Consider the following 26,427-nt stretch of genomic DNA (forward strand, 5'->3'; position numbering starts at 1 on the left):
TTTGCAACCTCCAATCCAACAATAAAGAGGGAAATGGAGTTTATTTTGTGGTGATTAAATTGTTGAAAAGCAGCTTGTCTTTCAAAAAAGTGTCCCTAGTTTTCAATGGGACTATTTCTTGAGTAAAAAGTTATTTCACTGAAAATATATGAGGTGAATAAAGATCATGCGTGGTCGAGTATGAGTTTTCATGTACGTCTTTCTGTCGTATGTTCCTCTGTTGTTTATATCTCCATGTTACTTCATGTCTTTTTCTAACCTCGGTTCTTCCCTTTGCTGGTTCATCAGATGTTGGTTTCAAAGTTGGAAGAAACTCTGGGACATCCTACTTTGTGCTGCAGATCCATTATGGAGACGTTAGTGCGTTCAGAGGTGAGTCCAAACAACAGTTAAAGTACTCAAATTTCGATTTTATAGAAATGATTTATGTGATCAGCTCAAAGCACCACTTTGCCTAATGTGTAGTCTCATGGAGCCACAAGCATGGCTGTAGACTTCTAGTCTTTTTTTTAACTACCAGATTATTAGGAAGACAAACCAATGCAATAGCCCTGCAATAAAACCTCCCATTATCAACCTCAGTCTGTTCATTGTTTGCTGACACAGTATCAGAGGTGCTCCACTTGAAATCTCTTCCAGTATGTAATTTTCTGTGGTCTGAGAATTTGACTGGATCATGTTAAAAAGGTGTTCCTAACATAGCATCTGCCTCCATCAATGCAATTCATGTAAATGGCGACTTTGAAGACTGTAAAGCTCATTCAGATGAAGAAGTGAATGTGGCAGTTTCATCTGTTTTTTTTCATTTTACAGACCATCATAGAGATTGCTCAGGACTTACATTAAGAATGACATCAAAACCGTGAGTATTCACTTCAAAGCATTGACTTTTCTCCTGAATGCTAAAATAAAACAAATCTTAGCACAGGGAGCTGTGAACTGTGGTACCTGTTGGGTAGGAATAAAGAGGGGCACAGTGTTCAGTCATGTGAAAATATGACCAAAGCTTTACAGCCTTCTTACCTTGTAAATGTGGCTCTCTTCAAAGGCAGCCATTCATTGCTGGCATATACCTGCTCATGTCTGTGGACACAGTCATCCCTCCAGGAAAGAGAGGTATGTTTGGATTCTTTTTCCGTGCATTTGAATTTGTCAAGCTTCAAACTGTTCATTTCCTTTTATAGGCTTGTCTGAAAGACGTGTCCTTTCCATCAGTTTCTACATCCATAAGGAAAATTTCATTTTTTCTGTCAGACAGGGGGAAGAATAACACGAATCAGGTTATAACAGCTTTGTTTCAGGAGCTACTGTGCAATTTCTGAATTGAATTAGCATTGCTTATCTTCCAGACATCATGAATAGCTTAAGCAAGATTTCAGCTTGCCATAATATACACTTGGTTATTCACACACACACATCATGCACACACACACACCTTCTGTTGGAGAAGAAGAAATTTGAATGGGGAGTCAGACTGGAGCAAAAACTCTGGAGAAGCTAGTAAAATATGTTCCACTTAAATTTAAAGCCCTGCTTCTTGGCAAAAATGTACTGTATGGTCAAAAATGGTGAAAATGCCAATTTACTGTAAGAATGAGAAATACAGGTACACTACATATTCTGACATGAAATCATATTAATAAATAACTACCATTCTAACTACATATAGCCATAAGCAATAAACAAGAGGTTGGTTTTTTTTTTCGACCCAGATCTTACTAACATGTTGGTTTCATTTTTTTTCTCACGACCTGAGTGAGAGCTATAAAACCGGTCTGTGTGAGCTCAGTGAGAAGCTGCACTGCAGGGATTACTTTCTCTCTTCAGCCATCAGTGAAGCTGTCCTGTGCACAATTCAATGTTTTAATAAGGTCTGAGTTGAAAATTGATCATATCATTTAATATCAAGCTTATATGCAATAACTTAAATATGCACAACCTCAAACATGGAAGACGATGAATGTAGATTTCAGGAAACATCAAAACACAGGTAACTGTGCGATGAGAAGACAGCTGCAACAACAACAACAACTTACGAGAAAATGCATTTGGTTTGTTTTATACATGCACACAGAAACTCAGACTCTTCTGTCCTGGTGCTGCATCTGAAGATTTCAGTAATTAATGAAGCTAATGCTGCAGTGTCATCTATGCATAAATTGCACTCTGCGCCTGGAGACTGCTGAGAAAATGCATTACCCACTAATCATAAACTGCCATAATCGCTTTAAATATTGTATTTTGATGGACATTTCAATCTATGCTAAAATTGCATAGCAAAAAAAAAAACATTTGGAGAGGTTTTATACTTTTATAGAGAAACTCCATCTTCCAAAACACCTTCGCCTGTTGTCTTCCATAAAAGGCCATATTTTGGTCTGCATCAGTGTGTTCGGTTATGTCACAGGTGTATATCTCTCTGTCAGCACTTGTTAAATGATGCAACACAATGTGATTTGGCCAGTGGGTGTTGTGCTTGATTTGTGCAAGGTTAAACGCTGACATGTATTATTTTGCTTTGTAGACAAAGATGTTTAATTAAGGCAGTTTGCTTTTGTGCTGGGAAGTTACTCTGCTCAAGATGCAAGAAATTAGAACATATCCACCATTGTTGCATAGCACAGTTTCCACCCAAACTGAGTCCACATAGTCCACCTTCAAATGTTGCTGTTGGAATGCGTAAGGGGATACGAGGGGCAGAAAAGGGGTTGTAAAGTAATCACAGATTGGACCTGCTTTGACAGTCCTTCATTTTTCTTTGCTAGTTACAAACGCAGACATGGCCTGTGATTACACTTCATATCCCATCTACCCGTTTGCCTTCAGGACCCACACACACCGCCTTGGTGAGTCATACCAGAGAATTCAGCAGTCAATATCAGAGTAACTTTCAGTGTCAGTGGTCGCCTAGATGATGTTTCTGTCACAGGTAAAGTGGTCAGTGGCTACAGGATCCGAGATGGGAAGTGGACTCTGATTGGAAGACAGTCCCCTCAGCTACCACAGGTACGTTTTCACATCAGAAGTCAAGTAAAGAATGAAAGCAATAAGTGTGAAAATGAATGATATACAGTTAAAAAATAATGGGATTCTATCAATCATACATTTCCTGTACTATTGGGATTTATCTTCAAATGAATCAGTCAGCACTCTGTGTAGTAAACTCTTACATATTTATGAAGACAGAAACGTGATTTGTCTGTAACCATCTATAAGCTTGTCCAGGTTGTTCTCAGTTCATTAAGGAGCTAACCATTATCAGGTTAGATATATGTTGTGACTAATGTTTCAGCCAAGAATATATTGATCACAGCAGTTTTTCATGTAGAGTGCTGGTGCTCATTGATCAGCATTCAATGTGTTTTCTCTCCAGGCTTTCTATCCTGCTAACACGGAGGTGACTGTAAAGTATGGCGACACCATTGCAGCCAGATGTGTGTTTAGTGGCGAAGGCAGACACACCAAGACTTACATTGGGTGAGTTCAGTTGTAAAACCCAATGCAACGCATTAGAAATGTCATGCCAGATGACATTACTGCATCACTGAAATGAATGAGGGGCCTGAGGTCTGTCACAGTGTCGATGTCCGTCTAAAACAGCCTAAAGCTCGGAGGCCTTCACACATGTGCAGCCATGTTACTACAGCCTGACCAAAGCTATTGTTTCAAGTTCAACAATCTGATAATGATATATTGGCCAATATTTGTTTATTTTTTGAACAAACATTTTGTTGAGAAATCCCTTTAGTGTGATTGTTAAAGAATGATCACTGCGCCCGGTTGATGGCGTACCATGTGTTGAGTCCTTACCGCTCAGACCCTTTGCTGCACGGCTCCTGTCTCTCTCCAGCTGTCACTCTTTAATAAAGCAAGCTTTACAAGTAACAGTTGGCAGCAGTCAGAGGATATATTGGGCAATTTGTAGAGAACATCTTAATGATTGTGACCACTGCTCCTCGCGGTTTACACAGGGATCACCTGCCTTTTTGCACTTGTGAGTGATGTATTTATCCCTTTCTGTTTTGTCTGCAGTGGCACCTCTGATGATGAAATGTGCAACTTCTATATAATGTACTACATGGACAGCAAACATGCCATCCCCTTCATGAACTGCATGGAGACGGGCTCCAAAGAGCTGTTTCAACATATTCCAGCCGAGGCCAACGTTCCCATCGCTGTCAGTCCGAGTCATATGAACTCTATGATGCATATGGGACACTCAACAGGTACGCAGACGGGAGATACTGTTCATGTTGCGTACCTCAAACCCAGAGTTATTCAATTTAGTGTTGAATTGTTTCCTTAACAAATGTAGGTCACATATTTAAAAAACCAAAAACGTCTTTGTTTTCTCCCAAAGATCATCAAGATGATAAATCGTTGCAGAGAAAGAAAGCAGAGCAGGTTCTGGATCAGGGTGAGTTCAAGGACAATCAGCTGCGCCGCTGTGTTATGACACCTACACAAGGTTACAAGAGTATTTACTCCCCTGGACTCTGAAAACAGTTTTTTTTCCATTACAAGAGTTCCTGCCTGATAATCAGACTGAATTCCCTGAATTTAAACCCTTTACTGCTGTATTATTCAGTCTGTAATTGCCCAATTTTTGCCCATTTACTACTGACTGATACATACAGCTTCTGAGGTTATCGTAGGTCAAGATTGAATCTGTGTCAAATAGTCAAGTTATCATAGATTCACAGAGAACAATGTGCTTCAATTTAGAATTTAAGATTTCTGTTACACAAAATAAGTTCCTTTTTTTGCTGTCTTATGTACCTCAAAGCACATTACTGTTACAAATCAAATGGAGGCATTGTTTAAATGGCATTTATATAAATAATTGAGGTAAGCAAGAATTGTGGAAGAATGCATCTGCCCTCACTCGTGTGTTATCCATTTAGCAGACAGAGGTGAAAGGCTGGCTGGACTGCTGGTCACTGATCGCCAGCCCAGCTGGCAAATATGTACATATACATAAATATACATAATTGTGCATAAAAATGTGTTCCTATTTTGAATGAAATTGGTGTGACTGTGACAGAAAACAGCAGAAGCTCTCTGGCTCTACTATGGTTGCTGCAGCTGTAAATTGACATTTTTGGAGCTAACTAGGCTGCAGAGCATGAAGAATGTGTCCGCATGAAACAAGCTGCTTCGTAGTTTTAGACCTAATCAGTGGAGACATGTATGATGCAATCTGACATAGACGTCCAACTGAAATTAAACTGAAAAAAAGAGTATTGCACTGCATATATATCTGTTCTGTAAGTCACTTGTTCTGTGTCCTCTGAGGAAAAATCAGAAATCAAAAGAGACAATGTCTTACTTTGTATTTTTTAGTTTCATTATGGTGTCCCCTACTTTTGCATCAATTGGACATAATGGGCTTTATTTTCGACTCCGCCGCCGGCACAGTGGTATTCTCGAGCAGCGCAGGCAGGCGCACGGCGCACTTGGTATTTTGGTAAACCAAGGTGCACAGAGGTGCGCCAGGATGTGCGTTGTGGAGCAGTAGGGGGGAGGTGTCGGCATAATGCGCATTTGGATTTTCGACCATTTTGGTCTGTGCCGGCAGCGTAAAAAGCGTGAAAGCTCGCCACCTCAGACCTGGTCAACTCTGTGCGCCAGCGGCGGACTGCTGGGCAGGTGGGTTTTCGTAAACCGACGGAGTCGTGCACTCACATCACCAACACCTCACAGGCAGGTTTCCACAGTGTCTTGCATTTCACTGCGATCAATAATTAGCAACAGCCGCAATTCAATGCAGCTATCTGAGTCAGCGCATACAGTCAGACCTATATTTATATATTTTGATCAGTATCTCATCTGACCACATCGCAAGCGCGTTCGGCACGCGTAATGGTCACTCACCCTGACTGAATGTACACAGGTGAAACAGGGATGCAAACTAATCGGTTAACGTCGCTGTGCTAACCAGAAACAGCCGTGGCATCCTACAGAGCATATATACTGCATCTATCTCAGAGCACTGAGAGACAGAGAGAGACAGACACATGAAAAAACGTAAGTGGTGATCGTTGTCCGCTATTACCCACGTCATTTCATTCCAAATACAAATGTTATCATTGTAATGCTTAACGTTATCTACAAAGATGGAGTACATCATTGCTTTGAGGAGGATGAGGAGGATGAGGAGGATTTACCATCTAAGGACCTCATATTTAGACATCAGAATCAGAATCACAAATCCTTTGTTTATCCCTGAGGGGAAATTGTTTTTGTTGCAGTGCTCCTTACAAGAATAGAATTAGAATAAAATTAGAAAAGAAAGAAAAGAGAGAGAACTATATACATATAAAAAGCAAATATAAAAACAACAAACAAACAAAAAATACCACAAAAGATAGAACAGAATATAAAACAATATATATACTGAGAACTGGTGTGCAAAGTAATACAAACAGATGTCGTGAGACATGAGTGACGTCAGTCTCCTCCTGGGAGAAGTTTGGGCGTTGGACACTTTCCTGCGTGGTCTCAGTTATCCTCGACACTTGCCATGCGCCTCGCCAGCGGCGTTCTTAAAGGTGAGGCAAGGAGCTGCTGTGATTGTTGAAGATTTGACTCGGCTGTGTCAAACCCACTCCACGCCTTCTCCCCTCCCTCTTTCCGAGTTGCGCCGCTGGGTGGGACTGAGATGAGAAGGAGGTGGAGATGCGCCGACAGCGCAGTGCACGAAAATACCAAAGTCTGCGCTGCTACACCCCAGCGGACCTGACTTTGCGCCGCGCGTGTGCCGCGCTGGCGGCAGAGTCGAAAATAGAGCTTAATGTCATTAAGTATCTGTTTACATAGATCTTATTTCAATGCAGCCAATCAAATCTTCTATAAAGCAGTAATGTCAGCATTCTGTCATAGGCAGCGCTGACGGCCACACTGACATTGAACAACAGACTCTGGCTTTGCTGTTAGAGTCTCCTGCTTATTGAACTCACCACTTTGTTCTGCACCTTAGCTTGTTGAACAGGCCACCAGACAATCATTGACCGAGGAAAAGCGCAGTGCTAACATCATTTTGCTGCTCAGTAGCTGCTCAGCTGCAGCACATTAAACTGCATGAAAACTTACCTGCAAATGACGCTTGGGTCCGTTAAGATGCTGTTGTGCTCATTGTTCGTCAGTAACGCTAACAGCTAGCTGTCTGCCCATGACATGTAGGCTACAGTGCAAGTTTATTTACACTGTCTGTCGTTCCCTACAGTGCTGCACTGGCACTCTGGCAGCCTGCCAGCTGCTGTAGGGTGTCATGGTGCGTGTATTTGTCCTGAACCATTCAGTGTGGTATGCAGCTCCATCAGCCCTGTGACCCAAATAATTACTCTAAAAGAGTCTATTTATGGCTACTGCTTGCACACATGGAAATTAATTTCTCCAGTGTGTGTTTTACCCAGGAGCTTTTGGAGCTCGCTTTTCGGCTGGTTAGCCAGCTTAATCAAGCTCCTGCAGTGCTGATGTCTCCAAATGCAGATACAAATGAGAGACACAAACCAGAGATGGCTTCCTTGTTAGTTTGATCGAGGATGGACAAAGATTAGTGGCCAACTGTATGGAGACTTTGTTCAGCTGAAGTTGGGCATATCTGTGAAAACACTTCAAACATGTCATTTCTGGTCATATTTGATTAGCAGAGTGTCACTGCAGAGTCTTACCATGCCAAAGCACAGATGCAGAATTTAAGTGTACTAGTGCAGTTCCAAACCTGTCTGTTCAGAGCAGGCTGATTACTTGGCATCTGGTGTTGCTGCTTGCAGCTTTCTCAAGAACCACTCATCCAATCTACTTCACACTTGACAGTGAATGTGTAGCGTTATCAAAATGTTAACATTAAAAGTAAAATTGAGAGACCGCGGGTTAACCCTAAGCCTCTCTCTGCATGGCTGTGGGTATAATGCAGTGTTGGGTTGTACCTGACGATCCAGTATTTTTTTATCGATCAATATGATTATTCTTTTTTTGACTAGTTGGTCAATCTGATGACTGATTTATCAGTTATTCAAAATATTTTTTTTAAGTTATTTAATTAATATGACAAATAATTTATCCAAAACAATTAACAGTTTGGCCAAAAAACAAATTAGGTTTTTCGTGCTGTACTGTCAGATTGTTATTCGAAGTGTCTGACAACATTATGGAAATCATTCTTGTGGAGATACCTTTTTATTGAAGAGGAAAATCCTGTTTCACCACAAACAGCCACAATATTGTTCTTGCCAAAGCCACCAGACTCCATTCACAGACACAGTAGTTATGTCATCAGAAAACATATTTCATCCAAACTGGGCAGAAATAGATGCTCACCAAAACCATCTTGGTTCCTCCTTAAACTGTTCAACAGTCACTGCCAACTCTGATTTGGTCAAATTAAACAATTAATTCACAGAATCAGGAGAGGAGTGAGAGAGAGGCAGTGGGGAAACAGCATGTAGAGCCAGAATATTTTCACATTTAGCTTTCCCTAGTCTGAAAGTCTCCATGTGACTAAAACTAAATATGGTCTTCATGTAAAGTGTTACCACCATTTCTTTTTCACAAATTGTTATCTTCAGAGCATGTCAATTTACACACAGCAGCAATAAAACCACACATCAACAGACATCTGTACAACAAAGCTAAAGGCGCTGCGGTAACGTTAGAAACTTCCACAGAACAGTTCTCAGTATCCAACCTGATGGCTTCAAATGAGGTTTGGTGAAAATGAATCTCTATTTGTTGGAACACTGGAAAGACCAACAAAGACAGTTCTGGTGAGTTTTATTTTGTTTCTGTGGAGTTTGAACAAAGTGTTTTACAATGATCTCCAATGGGAAATTACTGGTTTTGTAAATGAAGTCAGGTGGCATTGAGGACAGTGAAATCCTGGCTGTTTCTGGTAAACAGTAAGGATTTCAGCCTTTCACAAAAAGGTTTATTTAATAACATTCTGAGCCTGTCAGTGTCGATTGATGAAATAGTTTTCTTTCAGAAACTAGAGAATTATGCACCACTGTGCTGTACATCTCTACAACTGGTACTATTTTCATTTTGCAACTTGTGTCCAACAAACCAGTTTCAGGGTTCTATTATTTGCATTTCATTTGCATTCATGTGCACTCATTTAACTTCAGGTCAGCGTGAGTCGTTACAGCGAGCTAGTTTCTCTCCTCTCTTTTCTTTAGGAAGCTAGTCTTGGCCAGAGCACTGGCAGCTCTCCTACAGCTGTTAGCTTCTGAGTTTGTGTGTGTGTGTGTGTGTCTATGTGTGTATGTCTGTGTGTGTGTCTTAATGACAAAATGTGGTTCTGGAGACACCTGTTGTAGCAGGAACTTGTGTGGTTTTGAGTAGATGTTTATATGTCTGTCTGTCTGTCTGTCTGTCTGTGGACAGATTTAGTCGATGTGATAGCATCATGACTGGCCAAGATGCAGTCAGGAAACGTTACAGGTGTGTAGTTGAAATCAAAATGAAGGCTAAGTGTGATGATGGGTGTGGTTCAAGGACTGTGGATACAAGCAGGTGAAAACTGCTTCCTTCACAAGCTGTCTGGCCTTACCTGTAGGAGCAGGATGAGAGCGCTCAGGTTTATTATTCCCTGTTCTGTCTCTAACTTATGATTTTTGTAAACCAGAAACTGTTGTTGTTACTTATCTATGCAATCTACCAGTATAGGGGATTTTAAACAGCGTATTTCACTGGATGTTAAATTAGAATCAGAGCAACTAAATCCAGTAACATAAATATGACAAAGATAAATTGACTTAGAGATGATATCGGTAAGAATCAAATATGTTAAACTAAATCTATTAAAACTTCAGAAGAACAGAACTTAGTTTACCTTGCACAGAGTTGGTACTATGAGCTTCACTTCCACCCTCCAGATGCAGCATTCTCAAAATGATACCCACGTATAATCTATTATTTTGAGTATCAAACACTCACCTGCTTTAAGTTTACTATCAAGATTCCAGTTCCTCTCACAGTGGAAGTGGACTGTGGACTACAAATGAGAACGTGTCACACTGGTTTTACAGTCTCCCCTCTGTTCTCCGTCAGCGCAGTCCTCTTTCAAGCCTACAGGGGGCTAGTTTGAAATTAGAGGGGTTGTACAGGTTATAGCGGCAAAGGAAAGCCTTTAAAAAAGTAATAATAAGTAATACTTTAAAAAGTATTTGTTAAATAAGTATAACAAAGGCAGCTTGTCCTCGAACAATTGTTTTGTTTTTCTTGCTGAACTGTTTTGCGTATAGGCCTTATAAATGTCCCACTCATGTCTTTTTGCATTTTTACAAGAAAAGCAACAACAAAATTGTTAATTGTCCCAGAGATAGAAAAAAAATTAAGTTTTTGTTATGGACCAAATTGCACAGCATTAGTTTTTTATCATTTTAATGTCCCAGAACATCCTGAATTCCTGCCTAGGAGTAGATGTATGTAACATTGAACCAGGGCTGAACATCAATATGTGTACTGTAGGAAGGTCAGAGGTCAGAGCAGAATCTACCCACATCCCAGCAGACAAGAACTTTTTATTGTATTTTGTCTTGTCGCCATCTCTGGCACAAAGAAACATTTCTCAAGCCTTCCTAACATCACTGTCACTGCTATTTACCCTGTGTACCAAGACATTGCCTGTAGCCTACAGTCTCCTTGTGCTTTATTTGCACTCTTTCCTGTCCTTCTCTGTCTGTCTATGCAGGTGACCTCTTTTCTCTTATGTCCAAGCTGCTAGGCCAGAGCAAGGACGTAGTTCACATTCATAAGTACAACCCCAGCGAGACAGCCCAGGCTGAGTTGGTGGCTCAGATTGATAGCTTAATGCAAAACAAAGACCTGGGCTCTCCCAGTGACAGACTAGCCTTCCAAACCAGGGAGCATCCTGTTTTGGTGAGAGACAGAGTCCACAAATTTCATCAGCTTGAGGCCACGGCCAAGCCGCCAAGAAGCAAGCTGCTAGCTGAAGGACAAGGTGGGTCCTGAATGCTATTTTGTTGTTGTCATTGATGCTTAAAACCTCCCCTTTTTTGTTTTTAAAACTATGAAAAATAGATGTATGGCATAATATGTACACCATAGTGTTAAATTAGGGCTTTACTGTGAGAAAGAATTCTTCTTCATGTTTCTTTTTCTTTCCAGCTGTTGCATCTGGTGTTTCCTCTTCACTTCCATTTCATCTCTCCTCATCCCTTTCTTCACTGTCCCTCATGGATGTGTTGCTCAAACTGGTCCGCACTAATGCAGCCCCTTGCATTTTTTTAATAGAGTTATTTTCAGTGTGAATATCTGATATCTCATTTGTTTTCCCAATAGTGTGTATCCTTGAGGCCTAACAAGCATTTTTAATACATTTGCTTCCCCCTTAAAACATTTGCAAAGCCAATGTTTTCACAGTCTTGAATCTTACATTGTTTACATCCATGTTTACTCGTTGGCATTCTTCTTTTTCTCTGCCTTTTTTGCCGCAGTGCAGCATGTCATTGCACATTACAGATCAATGTGTGTGAGACCATTGGCAAGAATGTATCACATACCCACGCGCATGCATGTGAGTCCTTGTGCACAAGCACAAGATGTCTTACCCACATGTAAAAAAAATGCTTCACATCGCTACTAGAGGTCAGAATTTTTACAGGGAACCTTGGTGGGTGTGTTCACACAGGGCTGCAGCCCAGAACAAAATGACCAGTCCAAGAATTTGCAAAAGAAACAGCAAGAAGAAACAGAGTTTGAGTGCTTTGAGAGTGGGAGTGCACTGGGTAAATGCGAACTCTGAATTTGAGATGAAATTGTTATTATGAAATAAAATAGATATTAAGTAGCTAGAAACCACCTTGCAATATGATCACACCGATCATTGCAGCCTGTGAGTAGTCAGTACTCAGGGGTCAGGCCGCACCCATATTCAAACTTGGTCTTCAGTTCATCTCAACTACCAACATATTCACAATGCATACATTATAAAAATCTCTGTACAATGATGCTTACGTTGTATTGCCCTGAGATATTGCTACAAGCCTCCCGTGTTTTTGAATGTTATATTTCAGATTTCTTCACACCTTTCTTGAAACCAAATGCTGCTGAACAAGTTTAGTTGAGTTCTTGGGTTTGATAACGAATCATCACATCTTGCCTCACTACACTAGCCTTCTGGTCAGCAATACTGATTTATTCCCATTTAAAATCCCATACCAGATTTTCTTCTTCCCGTTTTGTTCTGTACTATGTTGCCATACCACACACATACACAAACCACGGGCAACACACAAGTTTGTGCAAGTATCCTTGTTAGGACATCAGTCCTAGTTAATCCTGACCCTAACCCTAAACTTAAGCTAAATTTAATTCACACCTTACCCAAAACCTTAAGTAACCAGGACCTCAGTTAGGATTAGGATTTGACTTTGGTCCCAATGATTACCACTTGTCCTGACAAAGTATGTGTTTATACCAGAAAAGGTCCCAAAGAGGAAGCAAGAAGTAACTACAGACAGCACTGATCACATCTACTACAATAGAGTGTGTCCTGAAATCCTCACAGATCTTGATTGTTCCTCAGGGTACACAAACAGTTTTCAGTTGCTGTTGAACTGTCATTCGATTAGAATGGGACAGTTCACCCATTTCGCCAAACTCACTTTTCTTATCTCGTGTTTCACTGCACTACACACACCGATTTTGCACCGCGACTGGTGTGATCCCATCGCAAGATGGTCTCTAGTTTTACCAAGTGAATAAAGTCAGCGGTTGCTGTTGCCCGGTGTTACAATGGAGGGGGCGGGATTGTTTTTCCGGTGTTGGACGTCGCAGACCAGTGACGACACTCTCCGGCCAATCAGTGGCCGACAGGCTGTTGACGTCACACATATAGTATCGCTTCTACTCACTTGGAACCTCGCCAGAGCAGGTACAAAGAATAGTATCGGGTACCAGGTACTATCCCTAATGGAAACACAAAACAACCGGGTAGAGTAGAGTTGAGTCGAGCCGCGCTAGTGGAAATGTAGCATTAGAGGGAATGGGAAACTGGGATGCAGTGAACTGTGACTTAAAACAAATGTGGGCCAAGGGCATACTTCCTAACCAGTCTGCTTCTGGTGCCCTTGTTCAGACCACACCTATCTTTGAATATGGCCTACATTTTGTTTTCAAGTACACACCTGTGAAGTTTCATGACTGCGTTTTGCACAGTTGTGACACTATCACATTAACAAAGTCTGTGGTAGTTCCTGCTGCAATAGGTGTCTCCAAGACCACATTTTGGTCATAACCATTACGACACACATACACACACACACACACACACACACACACACACACAAGGTGAAAATGGTACCAGTCATGCAGTAACCGCGAAAAATGACCTCTCTTCCAAGAGATTGGGTACTTCACTTTCCACAGTATTGTGGACAGTGTGTGAGCCTCTGTGTGTGTTCTTGCCTGTGCATCATCTGCAGTGGCCTGAGCAGCACCGACTAGCATGTGGACAGCTTTTATCAACTGTGTAGATCCAAACACTCCAGTTCTTTCCTCATTCTCAGTGGCAAGCTTGTGAAGCTCTGTCAAATTTTTGGAAACTTGGAGTCCTTGCACAGATTCTGGCTTGGATTGAGATCTGATTTGTGATGATGCCACGGTTGGCTGCCATGGTTCTGAATTCTTTAATACTTTTTCTATTTTCCTTCAGTGTGTGGAATATCCCACCAGGGACAAACCACACTGGACCACTACCACATTATTTTAATGGACACCTATCAATCTATTGCTGGTGCAGCTTTAGATCTTTGATCATTTTCTAGTTCATCTTCTTGGACTGTTCTCTGACTTGGAGGCAGAAATTAAAATCTGCTAAGCCTGTGGTCAAAAAAGAGGTGAACCAAAAAAGGCAAAGCTGGAATTACCGGCCTGCTTTGACTGCACTGATTGGAGTGTTTTTGAATCTGCTACTACAGACCTGGATGAAACCATTTGACACTGTGACATTGATTATCAGCTGTTGTGAGGGCATGCATGCCCACTTAGATTTTCTGCAACAACAAACCCTGGTTTACAACTGAGCTTAGTCACCTTCATCATGACAGAACCCTGTCCATTGAAGTTCAGTGAAGCAAAGAGAGCCTCCCATGAGAAGGACTGAAGGACTGATCGATCAGGAAACATCATCTCATCTTTGGCGCACTTTTGCATCAGTTGAACGGTGGCGGTAAAGTTAGCCTGACTTGTAGTTGATTCCTTGGTGATTTCCCTTGAACATACAGTATGCTGTTCCAAAACCATTTGACCACCAAATAACTGAAACTTAATACATTTGTTGTTTTGGAACTCACATTTTCAACTATGCTCATCATGCTATTTGCAATACAGCGTAAACTACTGACACGCTATGTAGCTCATATAATTTAGCAGCTCATCACCATTGTACCAGCTAGCTCTCCGGATAGCTTATTCGCTAACCTGTTGTGTTTTGTACTCCTTCAAGGGGTCTTTGTGAGTTTCTTCCCCTGCAGAACACTGTTTTATGGCACCTTTTGTATACTGATTCATTGTGTCAGTGGGTTCATCATCAGCATCGGCTCTGTAGGCAAAGTAGTCCCACAGTAGACAGCAGAAGCCTGTTTCTTAACCAGTGCAGGGCGTGGATGTGTTACTTCTAAAGATGACATGCTGTTCATGTCAGTAGGAGACATGTTGAGGCAGAGGCTTACGTTGTATCAGCTGGGATGAACGCACAGGCATGTCCTTGGCTACCTTGCTAGCATTGCCACCGAGTGCAGATTCAGACAAATTATACATTTCACAGATTTAACTGATGGTAATTGTCTTTGGTCTTGGCATTTAGTTTTGTTTATCCTTCAGTTTTATTTTCTACTTTAGGTTCTTCCATATCTTAACTTTAACCTCAACCCTTCTGTGTTGTTGATATTAGTTTTTTTTACTGACCTTGTCATCATTGTTCATCATTTTTGTCCTTATTGTAAAATAAACCAGTTGTATAGAAAGCAGAAAGGCAACACATCTATGTCAACCCTATTTTATGAGGTTACACAATGCTAATGATCATGTTCAGAGCTTAAACTTAACTTGTGTGTTTGTATCTTTCTGTCTGTGTGGTGTAGACTACCATTTGGAAGAAGTCACAGCATGGCCGCAGAGTTCCCTCCAGCTGGGTCAGGTGTCAGGACTTGCTCTCGACACAGATTCTAACTTGGTTATTTTCCACAGAGGTGACCACCACTGGGGGGCAGAGTAAGTGGCTTTCATTCGTGATGTATCATTTTCTGTTGATGCAGGGCTTTTGTCAGTCTTTGAAACTGTAATATCTTAATGTATGATGTAAATATAATGTATGTTTTTTTAATACATTTATATATTTTTTACCCTCTCACCCTCTCTGGAGAGTGAGAGACGCTGTACTGCTGCCAGAAGAGGTGCTGGCCGAGATTACTCTGAGCAGTGTGCATGGGAATGAGTTTTAATCAAAGAGACTCGATTAAAATTAATTAGTTTATTATTAATTATAAGTGAACTAGTCTCCCACTCCTGTTGGCTTGTTTTATCAACTTCAGTTTATCTTTGGCCACTATTGGCGACAGCTGAAAAAGCTGAAAAAAGTAGTTTAAATGAATATGAAAAATCACTGCATTTATTTTTTGTTTGCTTTTTTTCAGCTCTTTTAACAACCAGGCTATGTACCAACAGAGGTCCCTAGGTCCTATTCAGCAGTCCACTATTTTGGTTGTGGACACAGCCAAAGGCAACATCCTGAAGGCTTCCGGTAGAAACATGTAAGTTGTGGTATTCTTTTATTTTATTTATTATTACGGATAGTGCTGAGTATGAACAGTGGCAACCAGATGTTGTACATGTGCTGTTGTACATCCTGCATTACAACCAGGGAGAATACTGTCATGTAACGATGTATGTCTCTTATGATGCAGGTTTTACTTGCCTCATGGAATAACTACAGACAAGGAGAATAATTACTGGGTCACTGATGTGGCTCTTCATCAGGTAAGCTGCAAGTGTCATAACCTGAGTGTGTTGAATATTAAGTGGTTTGTATAATAATAATCACAATAAAACTTTATTTATATAGCACCTGTCATGCAGGAATTGCAGCTCAAAGTGATTTACAAGAAAGGAATCACATGCACCAAGTGAGTGCTTGACATAAAAAAGAGAGAATGGACATAAAAACAGATTAAAAAAAGAATGTCAATTAAGATGGAGGACAAAACCCACTTGATTATGACAGTAAGGATGAAAATAAGAATAAAGACAATGTGTAAAACCACAGAATAAAATAATAAAATATAGGTAAAAAAATACACAACTCAAATCTATTAACACGTAATGCAACAGGACTGATGAAGAGTGCCCTCTCTGATCTCATCAGGTGTTAAAAGTCAGCGGTGACGGGAGAGACAGAATTCTGGTGGCGCTGGGAGAGGCTTTCACACCAGGAAGTGACAACTACCACTTCTGTCAGCCCACTGATGTGGCTGTAGACGCCGAGACTGGGAACATCTTTGTTTCCGATGGCTACTGCAATGCCAGGATACTGAAATTCTCAGCGGATGGCATATACTTGTCTGAGTTTGGTGCAGGTAGGAATCTAGCACCACACACACACACACACACACACACACACACACACACACACACACACACACACACACACACACACTCATTGACATAATGCATTCCCTAGCGCCTAGTGGCAAAAGTCCACCATGAGTAGCGAGCTGTGGGTACAAGCAACATGAAGGGAAGTTTAATATTGTTCATTTGCATGTACTACCCACATTGTAAAGATTCAAAGCTGGTTGAAAATCAGCAAAGCCTCCCTTTAAATCTAGAGATTAAAGGGTTTAATTACAGTTATCCTTAGAGATGTGCCGTACATGAAATGCTTTGGTTGTCACTCAACAAGAAAATAAGGCAGGTTTCCAACAACTTTCCACCATCACTCCAAGCCTTCCTCACAGACACAAAGTTACTGGTCCAGACTGTACCAGTCATGTAGAGCATCTACAGTTTGAATTATAACACTTTCATGGCTGCTGAGAGCTTAGACAAAGTTTGTCTATATGACAAGTTCTACAATTCGGGTTTTTGTTGCACTTTTCTCACTCCAGCAACGGTCTTTATGCAGGTCTCGTTCCAAGTGACCATCCTCCATTCTAACACCTAACAGTGTCACATCACTTGACTTGACTTGTGTTTTCTGTCATCCATCCAGTGAATGCTACTTTGAATGCTACTTTACCATTACCTGCAGTGAAGTGCAAGTAAATGGTAAATGGGCTGTATTTGTGTAGCACTTTTCAACACAAGTCTGCATTCACGTTTGCACACACATTCGTACGGCAGCTAGGCCACCTGCTCATTATGAGCGTTACCCATTCAAACACACTCACACACCCATGGCACAGCATCGGGGGCAATTTTTGGGGTTCAGTATCTTGCCCAAGAATGCTTTGGCATGTGGACTGCTGAGGCCAGGGAACTAACCACCGACCTTCTGATAGGTGCATTCATGCTTCAGAGCGACACAATAGTGGCAAGTTGTGGGTCTTAGAGTGAAACTGTGGTAATGGAAAAAAAATGATAACTTTCTAACAATGTTCCAAGGTACTTTGGCACTTCTGTTTCAGCCTTGCAGTGATTTGGCTTGTATAAATAAAACAAAAATTCCATGTTGTAGGCAAAGTTACTCACATAGCAAAAGAAAGAACAAAGGCACAGTTGGCTCCAGGCATAGAAAAAAAATGGAACAAAAGAAAAGAGAGAATAGGAGAGTGAGCGAAAAGGCTGTTTTTATCCTCAGGGAATACTGAGTGTAGGTCATGCATTGTGGGTGTGGTAATGGTTATTACAGCCAATCAGAGCTCTTCTCTCTCCTAGCTTTGTGTCCACTGGACAAGAGTATATTTCCTCTATAAAACTTTGAATTGTTTAATCTGGAGTTTAGATGCAAAAGTAGCATATCAGTCCTCCGCCATGACCCATTAAAACACTAAAATACAACAATGTATGAAACTAAGTTATCTATATTATGATTGCTGTTTTCATCATAGATGAACTGATTTATTGATGAAGCAATAATTTTACACATCACTGTCACCAATTCGCCACTGGACAAAATCTGCACATATTCATCCATCTTGTCTTATTTTTCCGACTGAAGGCTCGTCAGACAGGAGGAGGCGTATGCCGTTCCGGATCCCCCACAGCCTGGTGTTCATTCCCGACAGACGGGAAGTTTGTGTAGCTGACAGGGAGAATGGACGTATCCAGTGCTTCATAGCTGAAACTGGAGAGTTTGTCAAGGAAATAAAGAAAGAAGAGTTTGGAGGGGAAGTGTTTGCCATCACCTACAGCCCTGCTGGAGGTGAGCTGACTTATTGAGCTGGCCAGGGACATTCATCACATCTTATCTGCTTGTCTCTCGCTTTATTTTATTGTTGATCAGTTTCTGTAATGCCAGTCTACGCCACTACGGGGTATGTCATGGTATCTTAGCTAGGAATGCTAGAGTACGACTTTAATAAATGTTCTTAACTGAAGTATTCCCTTTGCATTGTCTAAGTGTAAGTGCTTAACAATTACTTGTCTGTGTGTTGTCTGTGTGTGCATGCATGAAGGTGGGTTGATCTTTGCAGTAAATGGGGACTCTCTGTATCACTCGGCTCCACTCAGAGGCTTTGTAATAAGTTATTCAACCAAGGATATTTTGGATACTTTCAACCCAGAGAAAAAGGTAACCACAAACAAACACACAAACACTCTGTTTGTCACTCTTTCCTCTCTACACTATACTGAAACACTGGAGTGAGCTGTGTATGACTCAAGGCAGCAACTCATCAAGCCACTACTCAGTCATTATTGTTTTGCATGGATGGGATGAATCAAAGGTCCTCAGCTAGAATCGAACCGGGGCTGTTTGGTTACATTGTATGCTTCTTAGACCAGGTGCCCACCATAATACCCCCATCATCCACCCAATGAGATGAGTTGAGATGATATCATATACCCATTTAACACAATCATTTATATTTATATCAACACACAAAAGCAAATATGATTGGAGTTTATGTTAGATTTGAGTTAGTCATAAGAGAACGTAGGTAAACTGACCTACAGTAACAGCAGGCCAGCTGGTGAACATGTGGAGAAGCTCCACTGTGCCCAGAGCAGCCAAACGTGTTAACCCCAGCACGAGTATCAATGCCATGTTTCTTTTTAGATTCCCAGCCAAGGTGTATTGAAGCTGTTCTGGTGGCATGTGGTGGCCTAGCACCTTACTAAGATACTTTCTAATGGTTTTTCCTCTAATTTAAGTTGCACAACAATTTATTCACCCTGTCATCTCCACATCTCTTATAAACTTGTCTTTCATTTCTTTATCCCAGTTACGTTTGTACCCATTTTTCAGTGTCTGTTCCTGTGTGTTTAAACTGGTCTAGGGGCATGCCTTTGTTGGTAATTAGGTAATTGTTAATTTTTGTAATTACTTGTTAGTTACACTATTAATACAAACCGTACAGTACCTCCAGTCGTTTCAAATTAAAAGCGTTTTAGCATTTCATTTAGATGTGTAATCCAGAACAACAAGGTGTAGAAAATAGCAAGATTATTTTGTTGAATTTGTTAAAGTGATGGAAATGTACATTATGCACATAATATGACAGCCACCAGCAGTTTATCCACCATTGCTTTTTCTCCTGCCATTATTTGGGGACCAGCTTTTGTTTGTTTGCATCCATCATAACTCCAGCCATTATTTGAGACCCGGCTTTTATTTGGTTTTTATTTTGAGGAAATGTGGTATGACATCCTGTCTCTGGTGGTCATGGAGAATTCACAGAACCTCTGTTAGATTTGCACGTCTTGAGACTTTGGATGAGCCAGCGAAGTCTGGTTGCAGTCTCTGACATCCATATAGACGATAATAATAATAATCCAAGGAATTCCAAGTATTCGTACACTGCATGAATTGGAGTTTTTTAATGCAAACAAAAGTGGAATTTGACTTAGGCGCAGCAAGCCGAGCTGACTTTGCAAGTTTACCCCCAGTCTGAGCTTATTGCTGATAGCCTACCTTCTTTCATTTTCCTTTTTTTTTGCAGGAGTTTAAAATGCCTCATGACATCGTTGAAACTGGGGATGGCACCGTCTTTGTCGGGGATGCAGGCACTCAATTAGTCTACAAATTTACCACTGAGAGTAAGATATGATAAATGTTCTCATGTTCAGTATCCTTCTTAGAATACAGAATCTTTATTGCTGTGGCTTTGCAGATGAATTATTAGGTGTTATTAAGCTTTATCCACCACTGCATTCAAAACTACATTTTTCTTCTTTATTTTCCAGAATTACATCGCTCTGTCAAGAAAGCTGGAATTGAGGTTCAAGAACTTGAAGGTGAGAATTGTTGAGTTTAACAATTTCATGCTGTATATTTCTCATAATAATAATGAAAGTTCTCACTTCTGCTGAGCGTCCAGCCAGTTGCTGCTGTTGTTAATATTCGATGATATTACAAAGCAACACACACTGGCAGCATGTGATGCACATCAAAACGCCTGCAACTACTCAGTCCATCTGGCTTCTGTCCCCTGACCATTTCATCTCTCTGTTTGATGCATCTCTTTTGTGCTATGGGCGTCAAACGATGCACCACAGCTGATGTGTGCTGCACTACAGAGACTCACTGTGTTCCAGCAGGTCCAGACTTTGAAATTCACTATTTTATTCTATTCATTCAAATGAGACTAGTTGTTGGCACAGTACTGAAGCTGTTGAATAGACATCTCAGACCCAAACATAAACACCAGACCAAAACCTGTTTCAACAGCATCAACAGAGAGGAGTCAAGCCTCCAGATCAAATCTGCAGATTTGTCAACTCTGCATGGTCAGCATGTGCATGCTCTGAAATGTTTTTACTTTGACGATGCCTAGAAGTAGTCTGAGTGACATAGCAGGTTGTTTAACAAACCTTACTGTTTTGTAGTATAACATCGACTACTTACTGTATTTCTGTTACTCCAGTATTATCATGAAATGTCGAAAGCCAGACGTCAAAAGTGTTCTTATATTTGATTACAAAAACAAAAAAAATTGCTTTTTATCTTTAGAGAACAATAGAAATGGTCTATTGACTGATGAAAATGGCATTACAAATGAGTTATTCTCTCAGTCTGGGCACACATATTGTAATTAGGAATCATGGATTGCAAACCCATTTCTCTCTGTGTAGAAATGCAGATGTATGTCCAAACTAAGGTGAGGCCGGAGCACAACATGACAAAGATAGCACCCATCCAAGCGAAGCAAACTTTGGCTGAACAGCCTCAACCACAGGAAGAGGCAGAAGAGAAGAAAAAGAGTGCGGCAAAGCCAAACAAACAGCAGGGTGTACTCCCTGTGGTCATCACCACCCTGCTGCTCATCCCTCTACTCTTGGTCATCTCCATAGGAGTCTTTATCTGCTGGAGGAAAAACAGTACGTATGACAGTAAGGCCATGGGGCAGTGTGCAGAGCTTCAAATGGTTTTGATACTGAAGAACACCAAAAATAAAAAGAAATAAGGCACCTCACCTCTGACAAGGAGGGAATTTATTCAAATTTGGGTCAAACATTCACTTGAACTCAAGGATGAACTGATTCTGGTGGTCAAAGGTCAAGGTCACTGTGAGCTGCACCTCATTCTCATGAACGCCATATCTCAGGAACGCCTGGAGGGAGTTTCATTACATCTGGGACAAACATCCACTTGGACTCAAGGATACATTATTTAAATTTTGGTGCTCAAAGGTCACTGTGACCACACACAACACCTTGCTGACCACAACTCAAGAATACAGTAATTATGACAAAATTTCAAACACAAACATCTCAGAGGATAAAATAATAACGTGATAACAGCAGCATCTGTATTTGAAGCATTGTAGTCCACCACAAGCTCATCGGTTCTGCTGATACTGAGCTGCATGTGATGAAGCTCTCCATCAGTCAGGACTCCTCTGGAAAAACAGTCTCTAAGTGAAGACAGAATGTTTCTCACTGGAAATTACTCACTGGAATCATACATGCCAATATAGTGATAAATATTGAACATAACTGAAAAACTTTGATCAAATTCCTTCAAAATCTTCACTACATATATTATATCAGTCTGGAAGCAGGGATGTAAACAAAAACTTGACTGGTTGGTGGAAGCATTCCGCCTTATTGCTTCTTCCTAACTCTAGTTAAGTTTCTTATGAGGTTGTCCCTTTGAATTATCTTTACATCCTGAATTTATTTTGTAGTGTGAGCTACATAAAGAAGTTAAGCCTAAACTGTGTTATTAATGACAGACTTAAATGTATGTCTGGTGCCCAATTAGCTTTAGTTGAGATCAAATACTCTCCAGCACCCCATGAGCAAAAGCTCCAGATTTTTCCAGGTCATTTGCTCTTGCTGGTAATGTGTGTGTGTGTGTGTGTGTGTGTGTGTGTGTGTGTGTGTGTGTGTGTGTGTGTGTGTGTGTGTGTGTGTGTGTGTGTGTGTGTGTGTGTGTGTGTGTGTGTGTGTGTGTGTGTGTGTGTGTGTGTGTGTGTGTGTGTGTGTGTGTGTGTGCGTGTGCCAGTGGCATGCTATTTCACAAAGTTACTCAACATTGACAGGCATATTTGACTGTTGAGAAAGAATCATTATCCTTGGTGTCGGCCATGAAACAGTTGAGGTTGATGTCACCAGTGATGTCACCAAAAGAACAACTCATTCAGAACGCAGTCTATTAGCTTTCCTGGCCAAGTCAGTGTGGATAAGACTGTGGTAAAGGATTCTCTAAAATCCCTGTTGTGGTGGATGAAATCTAAGAAGTAATATCATGTGAAGACAGTTTTTACTCTAAATACAGAATGATTTTAAAAAGTTATAGAATCCAAAAATGTTACTGCACTGCTCTTTGTTGTCTTTGTACTCTAATATTTGTTCAGCTTTCAGCTAAATATTGTTGAATATTGTTTTGCAGACCAGTGTGAGGTGAAAACTGAACCCAGCTCTGTGGGAGGGATCTTGGGAAAAATAAGAGGTAAGTCATTTAGAAAATCAAACAGGTCATACTAACTGTATCCTGTCTTTGACCTCAGCATGGTTCTCATCACCCCCTCTCTTGTTTGCACCTGATTCTCCTCATGTACACTCAAGTTAAACAACTTCCTTTTTCAAGGCAACAAATGCGTCATCATGAAAACGTGTTTAATGAAAAATCAGACTTTATTATTTGGCATCATCAAGGTCTTATGCCTTTGTCAGCCTGCTAGGAGTAATTCACAGTTTAAAGTAGTTCAAATTGGTTCCAGATTGAGAAAATGCATTACAAATATTCCAACAATATTCCACACTATTGCATGGCCAGGTTGAATATTTGAGTTAAATCTTGCTCGAGAAGGAAGCATTTGTTTAAAAACAGACTCTTGTTAATCAGCATGTTAGTGACATGTTTTGTTTCCTCCTCTCTGGTGTTTCTGCTCTGGCCAGGTAAAGCGGTGGGCAGTCTGAACCTGGGGAACTTCTTTGCATCCCATAAGGGTTACAGTCGTCAGGGCTTTGACCAGCTGAGTACTGAAGGCAGTGACCCAGAGAGGAACGACGAGGACAGCAGTGACTCTGAGAACGAGGAGTACTCTGCCCTGCCGCCTCCGCAGTCCTCCTCTTAGACGCTCTGGGACCAGCCACCAACCTTCTGCTTACATTGCTGAGATGTGTTTTTCATCGTGCGTAACTGTTGTGTTAGCTGCCAATCTTATTGTTTATATGTTTAAAAATATACTGTATATAACTATAATTTGGCAGAATTTTGACATTTATTTAATCCTTATTTAATTTCCCTGTGGTCACACATATCACTTTAAGAGATTTATTTGCCCCAAGTCAAAGTTGCATTGAGTGAAATGATTAGCACACTCCTGGTATCAGATTCAGCCTTGAAACAAGAACAAATCTGCCAATGGGCCAAGATGCTTCTACTACTTCCAGTTCTACTTGTTTCAAGGGTTTTCCTGAAATGAGGAAGCCATTGCTGGATTTTTAGTTGAACTTCAAACTTCACTGAATGGCTCTTTACATGGGGAATTTCTATGACTGAAATGTGGTTAAAGTTGATGTTAATCAATTGTAATCAAAGCCACCTGTTTGAAAAGGGCTCTGTTTTCACGGTGGCGCTCTGACCAGCACAAGCAGTCTGGTAGTTTCCTGACCGTGACATTCACTTTGCTGACCTGTTTGCTTGGTTGCAAAGTAAGTAAGCTTGGTTGCTTTTCACCACTGATTATCAATGTTCAGATACAGGTTCCTTCATGGTGGAATGGATATTGTATTACAGAGTTGAAGACTGATAGTTGATCGCACAAGCTGTTCCACTATCTGCCTGTCTACATCTAGTTTTATCCTCTTTAAGTCCCAGTCCTGCCCAAGAACTGCTGCTCTGTGCTGGTCACTGTGCTGGCTCCATTAAAACAGAAACCCAGAAAAACGCTGTTTTCACCTGGCAAGTGGTTCTGTTTATTTCACTGTTCAGTGTTTTGGATTCTGCTGAGTCAGAACTGGACTTGAACACGTTTTTTTTTCGTGACATTTCAATATCTGAGGAAGAATTCAGTGAAGCAGGGTTAGTTACTGAAATCTTGTGATTTTAAAAATGAATAGTTTTAACAGCACTGATACAGCACAGTTTATTTTGAATGGAAAAGTGCATCCTTCCTTCCATAAGTCTTTTCCATGGAGTAAATCTACAGCCATCACATTATTTACACATAACTTTTTGGTCCATATTTCAGTTCAGTAACATTTCACTTGTCATTTTGTGCCTTTTTACATCTGTGTTTGCCTTTCTTTAGCACCTGCCGTTACAAACATGATGAAACAGCTGCTGCTAGTAGAGCTTGTTCTATGTTGATTTCTCTTCCAAGTGAATGGAAAATGGATATTATTACAGATATATGTATATTAATGCATGTGTGTGTGAGAGAGAGAGAGTGAGTGAGTGAGCTAGTGTGTGTGTGTGTGTGTGTGTTTACAATTCCAATCGAACATTGCTCAACAGTGAAGTCTCAAGCACTGTAACTTTAACTGAATCAAACTCACTCACTTCAGACAGTGTAGAGAAGCAGCATGAATTGAGAAATGGTTGCTGTACATGTGACATGCTGTAGCCTAAAGGATCCACGTCAGGCTGTTAGAAAGTGTGTAGCTCCTTACTTACAAATCAGATATACTTTCTATTGTTGCTCTCCATTTTCAGATGCATGCTGCGCTGTCAAAACTGACTTGAGCAGTGAACATTATTGTTGTCCAGTAATGTGTTTTAAGTGTGGAGTAATTTGAGTCATCTGCACTGCATTTGCCTAATATTTTTTAATATTGATTAATTTGGCAGTTTCTTGATTACTTGATCGTCTCATCTAAAATTTCAAAAGCTATTTTAAAATAGCAGAGCACAGACAGAAATATTTAAATGTTTTGTCCAAACCCAAAGATGCTAATGACTAGCATAGATGAGGGCAAGGGAAATCTGGTATCTGGTCACATCCAATGACCTCACTCACCATCTTGATCATATGCAGCAAGCTATCTGAAATGATAATGATCTTAAATAAATAGCTGCAATTAATTTCATTTTGATTAAGTTGTAATCAATTAATCTGATTCAGCTTTATAATCCTGACAGTCATATGTTTTGTGCTGTCCATATTTGATGTTCACTGAGATGAATTACAAGTCATATCATATGGAAACTAAAGGATGCCTGGAACAGAAGGAAGAACGCATTAAAATGTCCAAAACACAGCAGCATCACAAAATGGTTAGCTGTCATTTAAAGTGTACAGTTTGTAACAAATGGACTGAAACAAGCAAAGTATGTGTTGTGGTCCTTTAAATGTCTTCATTCCATCTGTCCTCCAGTGCGTCTCATTTTCATGGGTTTGTATCAGGAGCATAATCCAGTTCTATTCTTTTGTTGAGTGTGAATCAGTGTGTACAGGTATAACAGTCATTGAACAATCCTTTGCACTGTTACCATGTACACACAATGTGAACACTGGATTAGTGTCAGGAGCTACACAGTATAACAGCACTTGGGTCAGGATTTGGACCAAAAATGTTTATTGCATTTTTCTTTCTGAACTGCTAAGAAGAACAGTAAATGTTAGTCATTTAAAAAAAGAGAGAGAAAAAAAAACATTCCTCAATTCATACTTGCTTGTTCTGTACCTACAACTTAGTACGTTGCTTGAGATTTTACTTAAAAATTCATGTTGATCATGTTTGTTGATCAGTTACTAATTTATGAGTAGAATGAATGGAAATCTGAGGATGTAGTAGGAAACGTGATCACTCAAACCTACAGCGATGGTCGTATATTAGTGAAACCTGGTG

The 26,427-nt window shown here is 40.5% G+C and overlaps 1 protein-coding gene across 4 annotated transcripts in view; it reads left to right on the forward strand.

Moving 5' to 3' along the window:
- Nucleotides 1-26,214, forward strand: part of pam (peptidylglycine alpha-amidating monooxygenase) — a 32,669-nt gene extending 6,455 nt beyond the window's left edge. For 2 of the 4 annotated variants that reach the window (XM_070988290.1, XM_070988291.1), the window contains exons 8-27: nucleotides 289-372; nucleotides 814-862; nucleotides 1,049-1,116; nucleotides 2,766-2,846; nucleotides 2,930-3,006; nucleotides 3,374-3,477; nucleotides 4,033-4,226; nucleotides 4,361-4,417; nucleotides 10,697-10,966; nucleotides 15,111-15,240; nucleotides 15,663-15,779; nucleotides 15,933-16,005; nucleotides 16,391-16,601; nucleotides 18,185-18,388; nucleotides 18,642-18,757; nucleotides 20,127-20,223; nucleotides 20,371-20,421; nucleotides 21,259-21,504; nucleotides 23,021-23,080; nucleotides 23,530-26,214. In XM_070988290.1, coding sequence (XP_070844391.1) covers nucleotides 289-372; nucleotides 814-862; nucleotides 1,049-1,116; nucleotides 2,766-2,846; nucleotides 2,930-3,006; nucleotides 3,374-3,477; nucleotides 4,033-4,226; nucleotides 4,361-4,417; nucleotides 10,697-10,966; nucleotides 15,111-15,240; nucleotides 15,663-15,779; nucleotides 15,933-16,005; nucleotides 16,391-16,601; nucleotides 18,185-18,388; nucleotides 18,642-18,757; nucleotides 20,127-20,223; nucleotides 20,371-20,421; nucleotides 21,259-21,504; nucleotides 23,021-23,080; nucleotides 23,530-23,708 — 2,468 coding nt within the window. In that variant the 3' untranslated portion in view covers nucleotides 23,709-26,214. The remainder of the gene's footprint in view (nucleotides 1-288; nucleotides 373-813; nucleotides 863-1,048; nucleotides 1,117-2,765; nucleotides 2,847-2,929; nucleotides 3,007-3,373; nucleotides 3,478-4,032; nucleotides 4,227-4,360; nucleotides 4,418-10,696; nucleotides 10,967-15,110; nucleotides 15,241-15,662; nucleotides 15,780-15,932; nucleotides 16,006-16,390; nucleotides 16,602-18,184; nucleotides 18,389-18,641; nucleotides 18,758-20,126; nucleotides 20,224-20,370; nucleotides 20,422-21,258; nucleotides 21,505-23,020; nucleotides 23,081-23,529) is intronic. The other 2 variants (XM_070988292.1, XM_070988293.1) reach the window with 1 other exon arrangement.
- Nucleotides 26,215-26,427: the final 213 nt, after the last annotated feature.

This window comes from Chaetodon trifascialis, chromosome 20, assembly GCF_039877785.1.
Source record: "Chaetodon trifascialis isolate fChaTrf1 chromosome 20, fChaTrf1.hap1, whole genome shotgun sequence".
NCBI classification, from domain to species: Eukaryota; Metazoa; Chordata; class Actinopteri; order Chaetodontiformes; family Chaetodontidae; genus Chaetodon; species Chaetodon trifascialis.